We start from the raw sequence: 18,990 nt of genomic DNA on the forward strand, positions 1-18,990 counted from the left end.
TTAGTTCTGCCAAAATAATTTATGCACTGTTGAAGGGCCTGTGTGAATACTGTTTCAAAGAAGAATAACAAGTCCAGAATATTTTACTGCATTTGGAAACTGATCCCAGGAATATGAAATACATTGCACATAAATGACTTCAGGAAAGAAGTGTGTTCACTAGCAGGACTTGCTGGCATTTCTTTATTACAATATATAGTCACGCTAACCTTTCCCAACATAGGCTAAGCCATGGTTTCACATGAATTTAACTGTTATGTCAAAACAACAACAGAAGTAAGAAGATCAATCCAAGCCATGATGATCTTTTTTTTTTTTTTTTTTAAGCTATAAAATAGAAAAACAAAATCCAAGTATGAAAAATTATTATTACTTTTCTTGATTAGGTGCAATTTTACTAAAAGTTATTTCATGCAATAGAAGATCAAATTATTTCACTGTAACTATTATTTTCCATAGGTGCTCATTCTCAAAGAGCATCATCCAAGAATATTGGTCCTGAAGTGTATTTGTTGTCTGTGAGATGGAAAGGTGTATAGCAATACAAATACAAAATATACTTTGGAAGATCTGAGAGGAAAACAAGTTTTCGCTCATTAGCCCTTGCGTCTTATTGTTGTAAAAAATATGTTTATAGAGATATCTAAGAAATTCAAAGAACATTACTGTTGAATGACTTTGACATTATTCTTTCCCCAGTAAGAAAGAAAACAAACCCAGATCAAGACTGTCTGCCTTTCTGTGGGTCGCTGAATAAAACTGTTACTCTAAGAATTCACTACATCACATAACTCAGTTCCAGAACTGCTCTATGTATTCCTATGTACAGATTATCTTGAAATTTTATGATACTGAACTATGATCAATCTACTTGCAAGATACATAGGCAAAATGACAATGGTAATTGGAAAAGCTTAGTTCATTTTTTTTTTGTGTGAAAAGCATCCCATTACTCTACTGGAACAGAATTTCCATTAATATGAAGCAATTGTGTTATCAGAATAATGCTCAAAGAGGATAAGATATTCTAACAATCATATTTTATTTCAGTGAGTAAACTTGAGATAACTTTTATCAGTGATTATAATCTGTTTTACGGCTTTAATCTCTTACATAAATTTAGCATACGTCACAAATGAATACATTTTACAGTGCAATACATTTTCCTCACAGCTCTCTAGAGAGGGGTCCATGAATTGCATTAAGATTATAATAAGCAAATTAACAAACATTGCAAAATATAAAAATGGCACATGATCATGTATCCTATGTGACATGAACCCTGATAATTTTGCAATGGTAAGCTTCAATATCTAGGATTATAATCACTAGCACATAAATATTTTTGCCATTAATAAAGGTTTTATTTCAAAAGAGATTATTAACCAAATCACATACAATTAAAAAAGTGAAAGACCAATTTTTAAGCTACTCAATATCTGGGATTTATGCAGACAAATAAAATGTAATGAGAGTTAATCCCTTGCCAGTAGAAAAATTCTATGATTGGCAATTATGCATGAACGTATTTTGATCTATGCAAATAAACGTCCCTTGTATTTCTTCAGTGAACTCTTTGTACAAGCTGCTTTAATTGTACACGTTGTTAACTTTTTCTTTATATAATTCCTTTGGATTTGAACTGACATTTTGTCACTTTTATGCTCTTATACTATTTTATTTGTCCATTATATGAGTACATCACATGGAATAATCACTCAAAAAGGTCACAGGCAGAAAGTTATATGTTAACTCAAGACCTAACTGAGATATCATTACTTCATGCTCTCTCTCTCTCTCTCTTCTTTCCAGTTATGTATTTATTTATGTAGTATCTGGATGATTTTTTTAATATATATATATATAAATAAGCAGCCAAATTCTTATAATGTTGAAATCTGAGTTTTTAATAGATTGCTATTAACTGGCAGCTGAAGCACCATGGGAAATCCTTTGAAGAACTTGTAAGAAAAAAATACTTCTAAGTAGACAATCTTTACTGTTTCATTCTTACTCCAAATTCCTAATACATGCAAGAAATAGCGTCCTGATAAAATCTTCAACAAACTTCATGATGCTGTCTATTCAAATGCTGTTGTTAAAAAGCCACAAATGAACATAAACTCTAATTTCAAAAATTTGACATGAAAGAAAACTCTAACAATGACTAGTTTACTATATAAAGGAAATGTGACAATCAGCTCATATGATCCGGTGCTTTGTGTTTTGTTTGTTTGTTTGTTTGTTTGTTCTTAACTAGATAGTTTCTCTAATAAAAGACAACCTATTTGTTTCTATTGTGTTTGCTTTGCTTAGACCACAGTCCTGCAGAAACAATGTAATCGTATGAAAGCATGCACAGGTAGGCACAGCTGCAATGTGTGAGCACCAGCTACACATGCTGTAACAGCCTATAAAGGTCTATTACCTTTGTCCCTTCCATGGTTTCCTTTGCCAGATCAGAAATCTGGCTGGCATCAGCCTGAAAGACCTACTACAGGCTTGGACTACTTTGCTTGAGCTGGTTCAGATCAAATAAATGTACATTTCTATCCAACAATGTGGCATTTATTTTTTCTCATGGCAGGAAAGAATGATGGAAAGAGCAACAGCAAGAGGAAGGCCTGCTGTGTTTATTTATTCATTTACTCTCTTTCTAGTCAGGTCTACCCGATTCTATTTATGTGACAAGATCGAGCTTAGAGAGGGGACAAAGTAAGAGGAAGATGTTTCCTTGATCTTTCTCATTTCATTGACCCAAATTAATATACTGTCCAATATTGTTTTAGTATATTGAATTCAGATGAAGTATTTCAACTATTCAAATAGGTAACTATGTACTAATAGCTTCAGCAAAAGCACTGTTCACTCAGGAGTGGTTATACTGTAAAAACACTGTTTTGACTGGCAGTCAATGTTGAGGCACATATCATGGAGTCCTATCTTATGCATGTTGCAGAGTGATAGAATAGAGATTGATTAACGGCTCCACACTTGAGAATACAGCCTACGTTTTCTCACCTTATGAATCAATTCAGTGTGTTGGTTTAAAAAAAAAAAATCAAGCTACTTCTTAACTCTCACATGCCAACGTGCTTTAATAGTGTACTGCTCTGACAGGCAACTTATTTCCATGGCAGCTTCACTAATGTATTTTCATAAACTTTCCCACTTTGTTTAAGAGTCTACTGGGCATTGTTGAGGAAGGACACATTTAGCTAAAAGAAAACAGTGATCAAATAGGTCAAATGCTTTTAGACTCTCAGAATTTCCTCTGAAGCCCAGTAATGGAAGAATTCTCTTAGAAAGGCCAGGGGAGGTAGATCTGTGACCTTCACACACTGTTCATCAGGTAATTGAAAAAGGCAGAACTGGACAACTTCTTATAATACCAGTTTTTGTTTTAGAATAGAATACAATATAATACATATTCAATGAATGAAAACTAAAAGATGTCATAGTATTGCTTATTAGTAAGCCTGTTTTTCATTAATTTTAAGCTCCCCAGTATATACTAGAAATCACAGCATGTTGATTATAAATGCTTTCCATGGGAACCAGACACACTGTGGAAGTCATAGAATTATTTATATTGAAAAAGACTTTCAAGATCATCAATCCTAACCATGCACCTAAGACTAGCAGTTTCAGAACTAAACCAAGTACCTAAACACCTCCAGTGACTGGGACTCCACTACCAATGCCTAACCACTCTTTCCATGAAGAAATTTTATCTGATCCAAACTAAACCTCCCCTGGTGCAACTTGAGCCCATTTCCTCATGCTCAATCACTTGTCACCTGAGAAAAATAGACTGATATCTTCTGCAACCTCCTTTCAAGTACTTGTAGAGAGTGATGAGGTCTCCTCTTAGCCTCCTCTACACCAGACTAAGCCCCAGTTCTCTCAGATGCTTCTCATATGTCTTGTTTTCTAGTCCATTCACCAGCTTTGTTTCTCTTCTCTGCATACCCTCAAGCAATTCAATATCCTTCTTGTACTGACTGTTACTGCCATACAGTTGGACACACCCCATCAATCTAGCCTATACAGATCCCCCTGCAGAGCCTCTCTACCCCTGAGTAGATCATCAATTTCGTCCAGTCTGATGTTATCTGCAAATTTACTGAGGGTATCCTCTATTTCCCCATTAAATTATTGACAAAAATATTAAACAAAACTTGCCCTAATACTAAGTTGCGAGTAATGCCACTTTTGAGTGACTGACAAGTTAATTTTACCCAGTTCATACTGACCCTTTTTGGCCTAGTCGTCTTGGTATCCTGACAGTTTTTCATAGAGTGAACAGTGCATGCATCCAACTCACAAGGACCCAGTTTCAGTGGTAGAATACTGTGTGGAACACAGTATCAAATCCTCTGCTGAAATCCAAGTAAACAACATTCACTGCACTTTGTCCAGTAAGTGAATCGTCTTGTCATATGAGATTAAGAGAGTCAATCAGGACCTGCCTTTCATAAATCTGTGCTGACTGGGTCTAATCACATGGATGTCCTGTAGATGACATGTGATGGCACTTGAGATGATCTGTTCCATAACCTTCCATGGCACTGAGCTTTGGCTGGCAGGCCTGTAATTCCCTAGATACCCCTTCCTGCCTTCCATGCAGATGGGCATCACATTCACCAACCTCTAGCCAACTGGGGCCTCCCCAGTTAGCCTAGTCTGTTGATAAATTATTGAAAGTGGCTTGGTAACCACTTCTGCCGGCTCTTTCAGTTATCCCTCTGGCCCCATAGATTTGTGTCCAGTGTATGTCCTAGCATAAGCCAAAAATTCCCAGATAAAGATAAAAAAGTCATCATAAGTATCTCTGAGTAAAATGGGAGAAAGGATTATGATACTGGTGCAGTATCAAGTCAGAGAGGGCAATGATTGCACACTAATTTGAAGCAAGAACTAAATTTCATTAACTTGTGTTCAGTTTTTGTCAATTTTTTGTATGGTTTTGGTAAATCCTGTTTTTTTCTTCAAGGAAATATAGCTATTTCTACAGAAGGAGAAATGTGACAAGGTCTTTCATAGTGCTTTTGAAAATTTTAATACATTTGTAGGTCATTAAAAGCCAAAGAAAAATGCGTACTTTTAATTCTGTGGTACATCCGTGTAAATATATTTCATTAGTATAGTATTATGCCACTACCAAACACTAGACAAATAAATATACCTATGCAGAGAATCACCACATAAAAAACAGAAGTAACAGAGAAATCACAGTCCATACAAAGGGTTTCAGAGATACTGTTCATGAAGAAAGCTTTTACACTCACCCAAATACAGCAAAATGGTACAGGAAGAGAAACACAGAAGAGATGAAAGAACCGTCAAGTAAATCTGATGACAGTGATGGTATTAACTACAAGAGAGGAGGCTTACTACAGAGGAAATCAAAGTTCAAAAATATCCTCTAGGACTGGGTGCCATAAAGGGTAATATGGATTAAATAAGAAATTTCTGAGGGGGAAAAAAAAATGTGGAAATGGGAGAGGGAAATAAGTATTCCTGTTCCCTACCGCCACACAGTACAAAAAGGAAGCCAGAATCCCTGGTATCAGATTTGCTTCCCTTCAAGACCAGCAATAAGGTAATCTGCTGCTTGCATAGGAATGTCAGCAGAGAGAAGGACAGTAAATTGGAGCGTTATACCTAACAATAAATCTCTCCCTGTATCATTCTCTCTGCATTGAAATAACCAAAAGGAAGACCAGCCACAGCCTGGTTTACTAGCAAAAACAAACAAAACAAAATAAACATCCAAGAATGACAGTAAAAGGAAGACAAGAAAAAGTGTAAAATAAGACTAAGCCAACACACTGTAAAGGACATAACTCGTAAAAATACACTTAGATTGACTTATAATGTGGATAATATGCACAGGAACATAATGGTGAATCTCAAGAACAGGATGGAGAACCTCCAAGCGACAAATTGCCTGCAGCTGTAAAACAACTGACCAAGATATGTTTGGGCTAGATACTACAAGCCAGTAATTATATATTTTGCACTAGAAGTTTACCTAGGAGTGATGGGAGAAGGAAAAAAAGATTATCTCACAGGATTACCCCCAAACAGTCAGCAGTAGAAATAGAATTCATTTACTTGATAAAACTCCTTCTCTGTGTCTCTCAGTTTATGGCAGGATAGGTGCAGGTGACTCACATGATGTCCCTGTGCAAAGCACATTCAGGCCTGAGGACTACATTAAATTCTGTCCTACCAGAAAGTGCCACTGAATAATTAAAATCAAGCTTAAAATTCTGATTTTTTCAAGAAACTGATATTTTTGTGCTGTAAGTAACTGCTTTTTCTGCATTCTCTCTCTTTTTTTTTTTTTTTCCAACCCCAAGAGCATTTGCCTTATGTCTACTCTTTCCTAAGACATTTTCTAAACTTTTTCTCTAATGCAGTACCAGTAATTGGTCACACCATAAATCACCACTATCAAAACTGAAGTCCTTGCTATATTCTCAAGTCAATACAGTGCCATGGTTCTACGAGAGTACTTGCTGAACAAATTTCTCTTCCTAACATTTAAAGGAAGCATCTAGGTTAATTCGGCTGACTATGTTTGGTAAATAGTGCAAAGCATAAACCCAGAAAACTTCTGACATGATGGTATACTAGAACTGTGTAAGAACTGAAAACATGAATTTTTCATTTACAAACAAGGGAAATTGTTCCATTTACAAACAAGGGGAAAATATTCTTTTGATTTTACATAATTTTCTTAACATGAAGCACAAAAATTTACATAAATATAGCTTTTCAAACATTTGCAGACTATATGTTCTATTTGCTAACTATGTGAGACTTACCTTGCCAATATAAATATTGTAAATATACATAAGTAAAGAATACAAGTGTAGGCAATCTTTCCTTGAACCCTGTAATTTATCAAATGTGGACATTTTCTTTTATTTTGCTGGTATGAAGTTAGAAAGGAAATCAATGATCTAAAACATAGGTAAGAAATTAGAGGATAGATACAAGCTAAGGTTCAGCAAGGAATTGTTTTCAGAAAGCAACACAATATTTAGAAAAGACGAAAATAAGAGAGAACAGTTTCTAAGTGTCAGAATCTCATTAATGCAGAAGCTTCTATAGACTCGATTATGTTCCACTGACCCGCTTCCAGATATGACAAATCTTGTATCTGCTATAAGTCTGTGACCCTACTGCTCATGGTTACTGGCCTCCGGGGTACTCCCCTTTCACATGATGATGGCGTCTCAACCTAAAGAAAGACCATTGAACCATTCTGTGAGACTTCTTCCTCCATCAGAAGATGGCAGGTGCTAGCAGCTGTGAAACTACGTATGAATTTTGGGCAGTAACTGAGGTATGAAAGCCTTCCTGCACTTCATATGCAATATACACCATTTCCTTGGTATAAAGAACTTTTCACATTTATTTATTTATCTTTAAATAAAACACAATCAGTGGTAGTATTTAAATCTACATTATGTTTAAACTCTCTCCGGAATAAGATAATTACTATGAATAATACATATATAGAAAATTCAGTGGAGAATGAACATTGAAGAATTGCCATATAGAGTTTAAAAGCTTTAAAATAGTTTTCAGAAGACATATTTGAAAATAATGTCCCAAATGTCAGGGGAAGAAGGATTATTTTTTAAACTGGTAGTGGTGGAGTCACTTCTTATGACTCAGAAAAGTTGGCGTGAAGGTCAGAACTTCACAGGAGGGAGAGAGATACTGTACATTTTCCAGGTGAAATAAAGTTCTAGGAATTCTGTAGTATAGAAATAATAACAAGGAATTAAAATAGCATCAAAGGAAAACTAAGTTATGTGCATCATTTGACTTCAAGAAAGCAAGAGTAAAATTTAATGCTGCAAAACTATGTTTACTAATGTAATTTGAGATGAAAGAATAAATTAATAGCAATAGTTTTCAGATGATACTCCTTACTATGGTATTGAGAGCTTTCATCCTTATTCCATTCAAATGCCTCATACACAAAAAAGGTTTAGAAGAAAGTAAATGATATTTACACAGATGAATAGCTACATGATGGTCCAATCAGAAGTGACAGTTAAACCACAAGCAAAAGAAAACATATCATCACCCATGTAATCAGCACACAAAATGAAACTATAAAAGCTATGCTAAAAAATAAAAGCATTACATGTTAGATGTCACAATAATTTTTAAGTGGTTATTTGAATTTTTATCTTTGAAAGCCATGTCACTTCTCTAGGTTGTTCCACATGTTATGTTTTTTATAACACAGTCTTACAATGATTAGAATCCTCCTCTTGAATTACTCTAAATTTTCTCCAGTCTCTAATCAACTACCAAAGCCAACAGTCTCTCAAATGTCTTCTCCCATCACCCTGCCATACTGATGTAAAAATAAGTACCTTCTCCAGCACTTTCCTCTTGAAATGTCCGTATAGTCTTGCTCTTTCTATCAAGCCATCAAAAGACTCCAGCTTTCATTACCGCTATGAAGTTCTGGAATAACTCTGCTTCCTGATCAGCTTTCAGCTCTTTTTCTTCCTTTTGATGCCTGTAATCATCTACCATGCTCTACCCCATTTTGCAAAATTAGTAGAAGGGGAAAAACACAACTCTACTTGGTGGGTGGGCATTTTTCTTCTTAATGATGGTCTTGACTAACCCCTCTTTCTTACTAGTTTCACTAGTCTACAATTAGCAATAAAAGACCAGAAGATGTCTTGCAGTAAGTTATCCAGACAAGATCAGCTAGCACAATGCTTGAAATAAAATTCCCGTAGATAATAAGACTTCTAAAGCAATGTTTTGATAATCTTGATAAGCAGAATTATATAGGGGAATGTGAAAATAAGTTTATATGACTGAAAGACAAGTTAATTTATATGAAAAATTAAAAAAAAAGTCTTCTGAAAATTTAAAGATCTGAATGAATGTCTATTGATTTATCATGTAAATATTGCAAGATTAATGCAGCTTTTCAGTATCATAAGATGACTGTGCTGTAGCATTAAGTATTCACATCTTAGTGCTTGGCAACCCTGACCATAGCAGCTCGATTGGAACTAGATGATCTTTAAGTCCCCTTCCAACCCAATCCATTTTGTGATTTTTATGCAGACACACTCAGCTACTAAGAGAAACAGTGCTCACAAAATCATAGAATGGATTGGAAAAGATCTTCAAGATCATCAAGTCCCATCATTAAATTATGTCCCTCAGTGACATGCCCTTGTTTCTTAAATGCAAGCAGGAATTGGGGTTATTTGCCTAAAGCCTCTTTTAGGGGAAACACTGCATCATATTCAACTATGAACACTCCCATAAGAGGACTGACTGCTTAGATTCATGAAGACTTCTAGAACCAGCTGCAGCTTTTCCTCATTTTTCTTTCCTCTCTGGCAAATCTTTACTTTTCCAGGTGTGTCAAACCATCAATCTTCATTAAGTCTCCCTACACACACTTTTAACATTAGATTATCAATATTGATTCAAAAAGGGATTATTAGAAAAACCCCCAAATATCTGCACTGCTTAGATGCTAACCCATCAACTGAGTATCAAATTTATTTTGTGCCTGAAGAGTGCAACTTTCTTAATTTAGGGTGTGAATTGAATGCTTTGGGATGCAGTAGTGTCTGCAACTATTATTATGCATCATGATTGTACTTAAGCAGCAAAACAAATGATCCTTATAACAAACTGTCTCTCAGTCATGAAAATCCCTTTGACAGACAGTGTTGAATCCATACTATGTCCTCTTTAAACTGCTGCTTCTGATGAAGGCTGCTTTCATTCCATTCTCTGCTGCTCAACTATGCTGCCAATTAAAATGAAAGAGCAAAGGAGTATATATGAAATAAATAAGTATTAACTGAAAGTTTTCTTCTGCAGTTTTCTACTGACTGAAGTGATCAGAAAATCCAAAAATAGCCTAGTCCCAAAGTGGAACAGATTCTGATGACTACTCTGAAAGATACAATCTACTTTTAAAATTACTATTTCCTTTTGTTTTTATTTGATTTGCAAACCCTCTTAACACTTTAGCCTACTCTGAGTTTGCTTTGGAAAAATACCTTTTATTCCCACTGGATGCAACGTCTATAACCTCTGTCAATATTTTAACAGATTTTAGTACTTATAAGCTACTGGTAGTTGATTTAATTATTGGAATATGATAGTGTCATGGCTAGAAGGAGATATATATATATATATATGTAATTATCAAATAGAGACAAATTGGTTTTGAGTTGTGTCCAGGTTTAAAAGCTGTGGTTACAAATGTCAGCAATTAAGTTTAAAAATAGAAACAGTGCATTTCCAAGGAATACCCTGATTAACACTGCACCTAAATGATTAGCTTTCCAGTCTTCAGTGTAACAAAATCTGCCTGAAGTGCTTTACAAACAGGAACCCTCTTATGCGTACAGGGTCTCCATCAGGATAAGAAGTCATTTCTCAGGCAAATTCATCCCAGATAAAATTTCATTAATTTCAGAAAAAAAAAAAAAATTAGTATTAATTTATTATATGTTTGAATTAAAAGATGTAACATGGAACTTACTCTGGAATATTCTCCTATATGGTCCAGAAATAGGTAATAAATTTTGGAACGTAGAGAAAACATACCGTTATAAGTGCAGGATATACTATAACAGTTAATATATAAGGTATACACACGTCAGAAAATGAAATATTTTCTGAAGTAACTTCCCAAATGCATATGATTATTTCTGAAAACATTCCATTTTATTCAATAACTCAATTTTCATGACTCACATAGTAATAGAAGTAAACATCAGCAACGAATACCTTTTTTTTTTTTTCTTTTTGAAAAAAAAATACTTTATCTCAGCATCCTATTTTTTGGGACAGCAAGCACCACATTAAAGGGACTTAGTTTATAGCAAGAGATGAGAACATACTGTGCTATTTCAGTTACGTATGGTAGATGGTGTGTAAAATTCAATCACAAGTTAAGGTACACCAATTTGTCTTTAAGTCTAGTAATTATGACTTCAGAAAAGAAAATCTTTTATTTGGTTATCTTGATGAATTATTATTCAAACTGAAAGCAATTTTGCACAAAAAAATTTTCTTCACCCAACCTGACCATGACTGTTGGTTGGAGATAGATAGATACGTGATTGCTAATTCAAAATGGGAAACGGAAGTAGAGACTAAGGATTTCTGAAACATACACTTCCAAGGACTTTCATATTGCTTAGAAAGAATAAATCTTATTGACTTAAATCATGTGTAAATGGGCGTGTAATGGGTTATGAGTTAAGTGGGAACATCTTATGTTGGTGGCTGGTATGTATAATTTGAATGTGAAATTATAAAAATTAATATTCTTCTAAGTTAAGAGTTGTAGTCAAAGACATCTGTGGGCTTTCTTTTGTGTGTGCATCTGTGTGTTTTGTTTTGTTTAATGACTTGTCTCTTTGTTGAACCTTGTAATGAGCACTTTCTCATATAGATATCTTAAAAAGTTTGGAGATTTTAAAATCATAACCGAAAGCCATTCACTCTTTTTTCCTATATTTTTCTGAAACAATAAATATTCTCAGTTAATAATTCTCATTACTTCTATTTTACCATTAGTTTCTTTTTAAATATTTCATGGTTAGAGATCCAAGCAGCAACTTTACTCATTTCTCCAACTGTGAAATGTTATGTTATGCTTGCTTTTTAATTTAGTATCTTTGAATCAAGAGAAGATATCCAGATTTGTTTTATCCATCTGGAAAACTAACACTCAGAACTTCTAAATCAGATATTCTCTATCTTGTTTTTATCTTTCAGACTTAAGTATTTAGCCTAAATAACGTTCAGCTAGTTTGTACTGAAAAAATGCTAAGTAAAATGTTCTTCACTTTTCTCTACGTGAACAAGAATATGAACTGGCAACGTGTTGGTCGGTAGTACAGAGGAAAATTACCTTTTATACTTTTTAGGTTTCTTTTTCACTCCCTTATGGGCTATTCTGGCAGCAGTTTTTGCATATACATCCTTTCATAAGTATGTGCAAGTACACCATGCTGTTCCATCTACGACATAAATAGGACCACTCAGCAGAATATACTGTACTGAACTGTAGTATTTTGCTAAAAAATCCAATAAAAGTTTATTAGAACTTGGAGATCTAACTCAATATCCTACCAGAGAGCTAGGACTTGCCAATTTGAACTTGATTTTCATTTGAAGAAGTTTGATGTTCGACATCGGTTTCAGTGGGCAGACAATACTGTAAATGAAAGTCTCATAAAACATTCACATTAAGAAATATTATATTGGATTAGTTTTTATATTGATTGTGTATTCCAATGAAAACTAGTATTTTATACCTTTTCATGAACCTTTTGCCCTGGCTCCACTCCTTCAATATGCTCAGATTCAGCAGGCCCTTCACCAGCTGCAATTTTCCTTTGAATGTGTGCATTTTGTTCACGCAAAGCTACAATCTGGAAGAGACAGAAAGTAAATGGTCAATATGTATAAGAAAACCAAAAATCACTGAGCAGGCAATCTGTTAAATCTAGTGATGTTATGATATCAAACTGGCCATTTGTGGCATCTGCAGTATTAGCTTGACACATTTAGGGAAATTTAGAAAATGATTAAGGACCATTAAGGATACAAAGGAACAATAAATGACTGGAGATTCAGTATTAAGTATTGTTTTATCTTCTACCTCTTCTTTCTACTAGTTTATTTTTTTAATTTCCACCCTGAAACATGGTACAACTCTTGGTTAACAGTTTCCTAATTGATACCTACAAGGGTATTCATCATTTTGTACTGAACACAATTGACAACAACATGGCACTGTAGGAGTACCGGGACAAAAAATATGAATCAATCACAAGTGATGTAAAATTGAGTGTTAGTTTTCTCAACTTTCCACCAGTTAGTAACTGCAACATGCATTTTAAGCACAATGATAAGAAAAACATGTAAATAAAGTCATTTTGTACATTTGCAACTTGTTTTTTATGTTAAAGATATTGATTTATTTATTGGTAGTCGTATCAAAAATCTCACACACTTAATGGAAAATAACCTGAATTCTCTTTGTTCTATTCTGTTTCCTGAATGAATAAGATGGAACTCAGTAGTAGTGCTTCAGTGAAACGTAAGCGCATACCTAATCCTTATGTTTATGCTTTTATGTTTACAATACCCAACTTAACCTCTCAATTACAGAACATGTCCACAGACAGATTTCCAAATATCTATGAATTAACGCTTACAAGGCAGTAATTCTTGATGTAATTCTTATTGGTTTCATGCTAACTTTTCTTTTGGAAAAAGGTAATATTCTAGAGGATGGAGTCATATTTGCTAAAATTAAATAAAAAAAATTAAAAAATAAAAGTGCATAAATATCACTGTTGTGCAATTATTCAGAACTATATTATCAGCTTTGGATTTAAGTCCGAGTAATATCTCTTAAAATATGGACATATGACATTTTTTGTCCTCAAATCATTAGATTCACTTTCTAAATCACCAGTTAGGGACCAGATAAAATAGAGCCCTTGCTGTTAGGCTGTCAGTGGTCTGACATCCTTAGGGACAAGCAGTATCATGTTCTGTAAATTACAAGAATATTCTGGATACTCTTCCTACCCATAACAATTTTTGCTTGAAATCCTGACCTGTGATCCCAGTACAGAGCTAAGCTTAACCCTTCATCATTTGCTATTATCAATTGACTTAAAGCACAGTTGCAATAGCTGAGGATCTTGAACTTATCTGTCTTGCACAGACCAGGATAATGGAAAAGCCAACATGCTGAATGCTGATATTAAAGTGGTTATCTGATCTCTTCTGTAAAAATTGGAGAGGGAAACATCACCAGCAGGACGTACTATGTCCAAAAAAGATTGGATAAATGACATGCATATCTTTTCTCCTGACTGAAAACAGATGATTATCTTAAATTAGATGCTTCCATTATGATGGCTAAATGTTAGAAAAAGTAATTCCATCAAAAGACTGAAGAAATTCCAGAAAAAAAACATATTATGGAATAAAATCCATGCCTATGCTATGATAGTACATACGAACCTGGTCCTTCTCACTCCTCAGATGCAGTGAGGAATATTATTTCAGTTAGCTCATCAATGTATATTTTCCCTCTTGCAATGTGTATAACACTACAAATGAATACATAAATATATGTTTTCAAACGCATATGGACCGTACATAAGCTAAATAAAGTCCAATTGTAATTTTTTAAATAGTTGCATAATCGATTTCTATATTGACTTTTTTTCTTATGTTTTGCAATTTAAACTGTATTTAAAGCCATCTGCCAGTGAAGGATTGAAAGACAACTGCTGTAATCATCTTGCTTTAAATTTGTTTTCCACCGAACAGATGCCTACAGAATGAAGAGAAATAAATATATTTATATTAACTAATAATCGCATAAGGCTAAAACATCAAAGGTATTTATTTTTGTAGGATTCTTTATCATATTTAAAATAAGAAGTACTTTTGAATTAATTATTTTGATTTTTCTCCTTTGAATTTATTTATCATTCACTTTACTACTACTACTACTTGTTAAATATAATTTTTTGCAGATAAAAGAGGCTGTAAACACATGTGTTTAGTGTTAGAAAATTCCATACAACCAACAAGAATTTAGATCACTTAAAGAATGTAAGCATTAAAGGAAGACAACTATTTTAAGGTGTTTTGTTGTTGTTGTTGTTGTTTGTTTTTGTTTTAATTTAGTGCAATCAAAAAGGTGTTTCTTTTTGCATGGATGGTATGCCAAACTACTTGTGACTATATTGTACACCTAAGTCTTTCAGAGAGTGCAGAAATTGCCTACTTGGATGTCCTCCTACATTATTATAACAGCCTACATTTTAAACAATATTCAGCATCATATTTCAGTCTACTGAGAACATAATTCCCAGTTCATCTTCTGACTCTGCTTCAATTTTGGCAGGGATAAACCTTGTGTGAAGGTTTAATAAATTGTAATTTTATATGGATTACCATAATTGAGTGCAGCACACAGAATAAAGGATGCTTAGAGACCGGTGTGGTTTGCTTCTCCCTAAATGGAAATTTAAATCCTGATTCATACACATAAATGCACTCTTTTCAAGTTATGTTTCTAATTTATGTTAATCAGAACACAACCTTTCAGAAGCCACTGCTTCAACAGTTCAGAGACATTTAAATGAGGTTAACTGATTTAAATTATTTAATTGTACCATGATGTAATAATGGTACATTTTGACATACAGTTTGTCATTATTACATCTTTTTTTTTTTTTTTTTTTAATTTACAGAGCTAAAAATGCAATCACATTTTCTTGGAATTTTATATATAACTTCTGAAAAGAATTATAATGATAATCAGCCTTTTGTATCATCAAGGTCTTGTAGTAACAATACACTCTATTTCTTTCACTTTTTTGGTGGAGGAAAAACACAGCATGGAATGCACACCTGCAAAATCTTTTCAGTGAAATACAAACTGATCCTTTTGTGAATCATAATAAGAACTCGGCATTTTGAAAATTTTCACTGGGGGGAAAAGGCATTTAAAACTAAACAGAGACAATTTATGGGTTCCTCAGGGTAGTTTTTAGGAAGGATGGAACTCATTCAGTGGGGTCACCTGAATGCCTACTGTAGATTGTATGCACAGGACTTACAGAAAAACCTCAGATATGTCAAAATATTGATTTTAATTATACTTCTTCTCCAGTAAAAAGACATCTTTTAATAATCCTGTTCAAAAGAGACTTTCAATATTTAATTAGAAACTCACTGGATAGTTTCAGATTTTGCTGCATTTTTTAATGACTCTGTCAGTTGAGGTGTGACAGATTTGGCTGCAGTACTTTAAGATGTTTGTGCCTACATCTTCTCAGTCTGAGTGTATCTGCTGAATATCAGAAGCAGCATGAATAAGTCCAGGAAAGGACATTCAGAACTTTGCACTTCAACACAGATTTATATGTGATGCAAGACTAGGAACAGTAGCATCCGAGTCACAGAAATGTGTTCTCTGCTACAAGGGCACTGTTTGTTATACTTTCAGAATTGCACCTGGAAAGAACTGCCTCCTCTGCTCTAAGAGATCATGAGTGGTTCTAAGCCTGTACAGATGTACTACCTAGAAAAGTATCTCTATCACATTGTTTGTTTGCCAGGAGGCTTACCTCCTTGCAATCATTAATTCGCTTGTCTTCACAACTGTTCCAACAATAGGAAATCTGAAATACTAGAGGTCTAAATACCCAGTAACTATGCTTATGGATGTTAAGAGGCGGAGGTTAAACGACTCTTCAAAATACAGAGGAAGTCTCTTGCCACAAGTATAGAGACAAATATTTTAAATTTCTCAGCAGGTTGCTCCAGTCAACACACAATTTACAAATCAAAGGCAAAGCAAATTCTAACAGTGCTGTCTCAGAGTTTTTCCATCTGCTGCATTCCTGCTTATACTCCTTTTGGCCTCTCAGTTATGTATCATTTGCAGCCTTGTGATTGCTGCACAGTATACACTTATCTGCACATTTTTTCCCACATATTCACATCAAGGAAGAAATCACTGTTAGGTCTGCAAGACAGACAGCTCAGGAAATCCCAAGCCAGAACTCTTCAAAAGCATTATAATATGATGTGCAGAATTACACTAACTGGCATGAAAAGATTTGACTGGACATCTCCCTTTACAGTACAGTGGCAAGTGATCTGAATGAGCTGTTAAATTCTTCTTATAAATAAAATCATTATTAAGATATTTTTAATTTCTTCTGGCTAGAAGACTAGCAATTTCTAGGCCTCAAACATATTCCAATTGAAAGTCCTGTTTTCAATCACGCCTAAAAGGTACAGGCCTGGGGTAAACCCCAACACTTATTTATGTGAGTATTGCCCATGTCTCTGTGCATTTGGTTATTCTGTGTTGCAGGAAAGGCAAAACCACAACCACGCCCAGCAGTATTCTATCAACTACAGCAGTGGATCTTGCTGCTGGGAAGAGGCCATGGGAGCTCTAGCACTAACCCTGCGAGCCACATTGAAGGGACTGAAGATCGAAATGGACTCATATACTTCAAGAGTGACAAGAGAGCCTGGGGTAATTGCCAGATGAGCCAGCTGCACACTGAGATGACTTGAAGAACGAATGCTGTGAGAACAGTGGCTGAGTGGCCAGAGCAAGCAGTGTGGCCCAGGCTGGCCCACCTCAAGGCTTGAGGCAGTGCCAGGTCTGTGTTAGGTCTCTGGCATTTCAAATCCACTTCCACTGTCTACTTTTTGTCTTAATTAAGCATATTTTGCATGAAAGAAACCACGTGTAAGTTACATCATTCTGTCACTGTTGGCAGGCTGATGGAGGAATCCTTTCATGTGCCAGGACACAGTGTGCTCCAGATAAGACACAGCAGTCTTGGCAGCTACAGCTCTATAGGAAAGCAACTGGATCACAGGTGCTTGCTATGCAAAGCAGAGGTACCAGCGCAGCACCAGCTGTGCTGAACAAGCACAGAGAGCTGTGCAGAAGTACTTCTGAATTAGCAGCTTGATTGTACTGCAACAAGACCTATCTGATCTCTGTACCTACAACTGTGATACAGTGCACCAGCTTTGGTGATTTTGGCAGATATTGCTCTGATTCCTGCCATATAAACCCTCATAAGATTTCTTTTTTCCCTGCAAAAACTTACATATTAATAAATTTTACACAACTATTTAGTTCATCTACTGTTCTCACAGTGTCAAACAGTAGGTGAGTTTCTCACAGTGTCATAAAGATGGAAATATTTTTAACTATTTACAGAAATAGAGGAGATTGATAGAGTGGCAATGTGAAGCTTCTTCTCCTGGCCAGTAGCTTGTTTTTACAAAACACCATTGCATTGGAAGTGTTCTCTCTGGCATTATGGACCCATAGGAACTGAAATGACCATGGACTGCATCATCATAAACAACATTAGCCACACACAGAAAGAACAAAAGATAAGGAAAAAACCTTCTTCAGATTGTAGAAATAATTTTGCAAACTGGGGAATGAAACCTTCAGCTTGAAGAGCCTCCCTTTAGGAGAGAAAAAATGCACAAGATTTTTTTAACTTCTTCCCATTCGGCTACTTAAATGAATCAGAAACATTTATAAATTGAACATCTGTACTATTTTGAAAATTCACTTTTAAATTAGTGTTTATATCTGACTGACAACATCAACAAGGTTTACATTATATTTGTCTGCATCCCAGTATATTTTCTTGCTCTTTAAGTAGTAAGCTTTGCAGAAAATTTACACAATTGAGCCAAAATGAATCCTGACATATGAAGAAAAATAATACTTTATTCAAAGAAAAATACTGTAAGACTTGTGACTAATACATATTTTTCACATTTTTTTACATCATAAACTCTTCTCTTCCTTTTTGAAATTACTGACCTTGTATTAATACTGCTGTTTAGATTTCATTACTATGAACAAACCCTCATGAAGATGAAATCATTCTTGTGAGGAGGTCTTTACAACTCTTGTTGATTAGACAGTGGTAGGCCTAATGAAAATAGATATTGTATGTTTCTATGATATAGAGCTTAAGAAAGGAGAAAATGAAAGAGAATCTATATACTTGTGCTTCTAAATGGCTAAGAAGTGTTGTCCTACCACTACTAGAAAGACAGCGTATGCTGGCTAATGCTGCAAGAAAATTTATGTTTAGATTAAAGCAACAATTTTCAAGCTTTTCAAACTGATCAGAGGGACATTATAAAAGATGGTTGGCTTAAAAAGTCAAGGGGGTCTGCACCTTATAGTAACAGTGGTAGGTCATACACTGAATTCCAGCCCTTGGTTACGCTTACTTCATACCTTATGTCTTTACCTTCTGTAATTCAAGTTTTGTCAAAAAAAAAAAAAAAAAAAAAAAAAGCTAAAACATCTTGCTTCTGCTGCTTCTTGTATGTCTCAATTATTTAATTCTT

The 18,990-nt window shown here is 34.7% G+C and overlaps 1 protein-coding gene across 21 annotated transcripts in view; it reads right to left on the reverse strand.

Moving 5' to 3' along the window:
* The window catches only part of PPFIA2 (PTPRF interacting protein alpha 2), a 301,624-nt gene that overhangs the window by 66,117 nt on the left and 216,517 nt on the right, over positions 1 to 18,990 (reverse strand). For all 21 annotated transcript variants that reach the window (XM_040667681.2, XM_040667694.2, XM_040667691.2 and 18 more), the window contains one exon: positions 12,354 to 12,470. In XM_040667681.2, coding sequence (XP_040523615.1) covers positions 12,354 to 12,470 — 117 coding nt within the window. The remainder of the gene's footprint in view (positions 1 to 12,353; positions 12,471 to 18,990) is intronic.

Source organism: Gallus gallus, chromosome 1, assembly GCF_016699485.2.
Source record: "Gallus gallus isolate bGalGal1 chromosome 1, bGalGal1.mat.broiler.GRCg7b, whole genome shotgun sequence".
Taxonomy (NCBI): domain Eukaryota; kingdom Metazoa; phylum Chordata; class Aves; order Galliformes; family Phasianidae; genus Gallus; species Gallus gallus.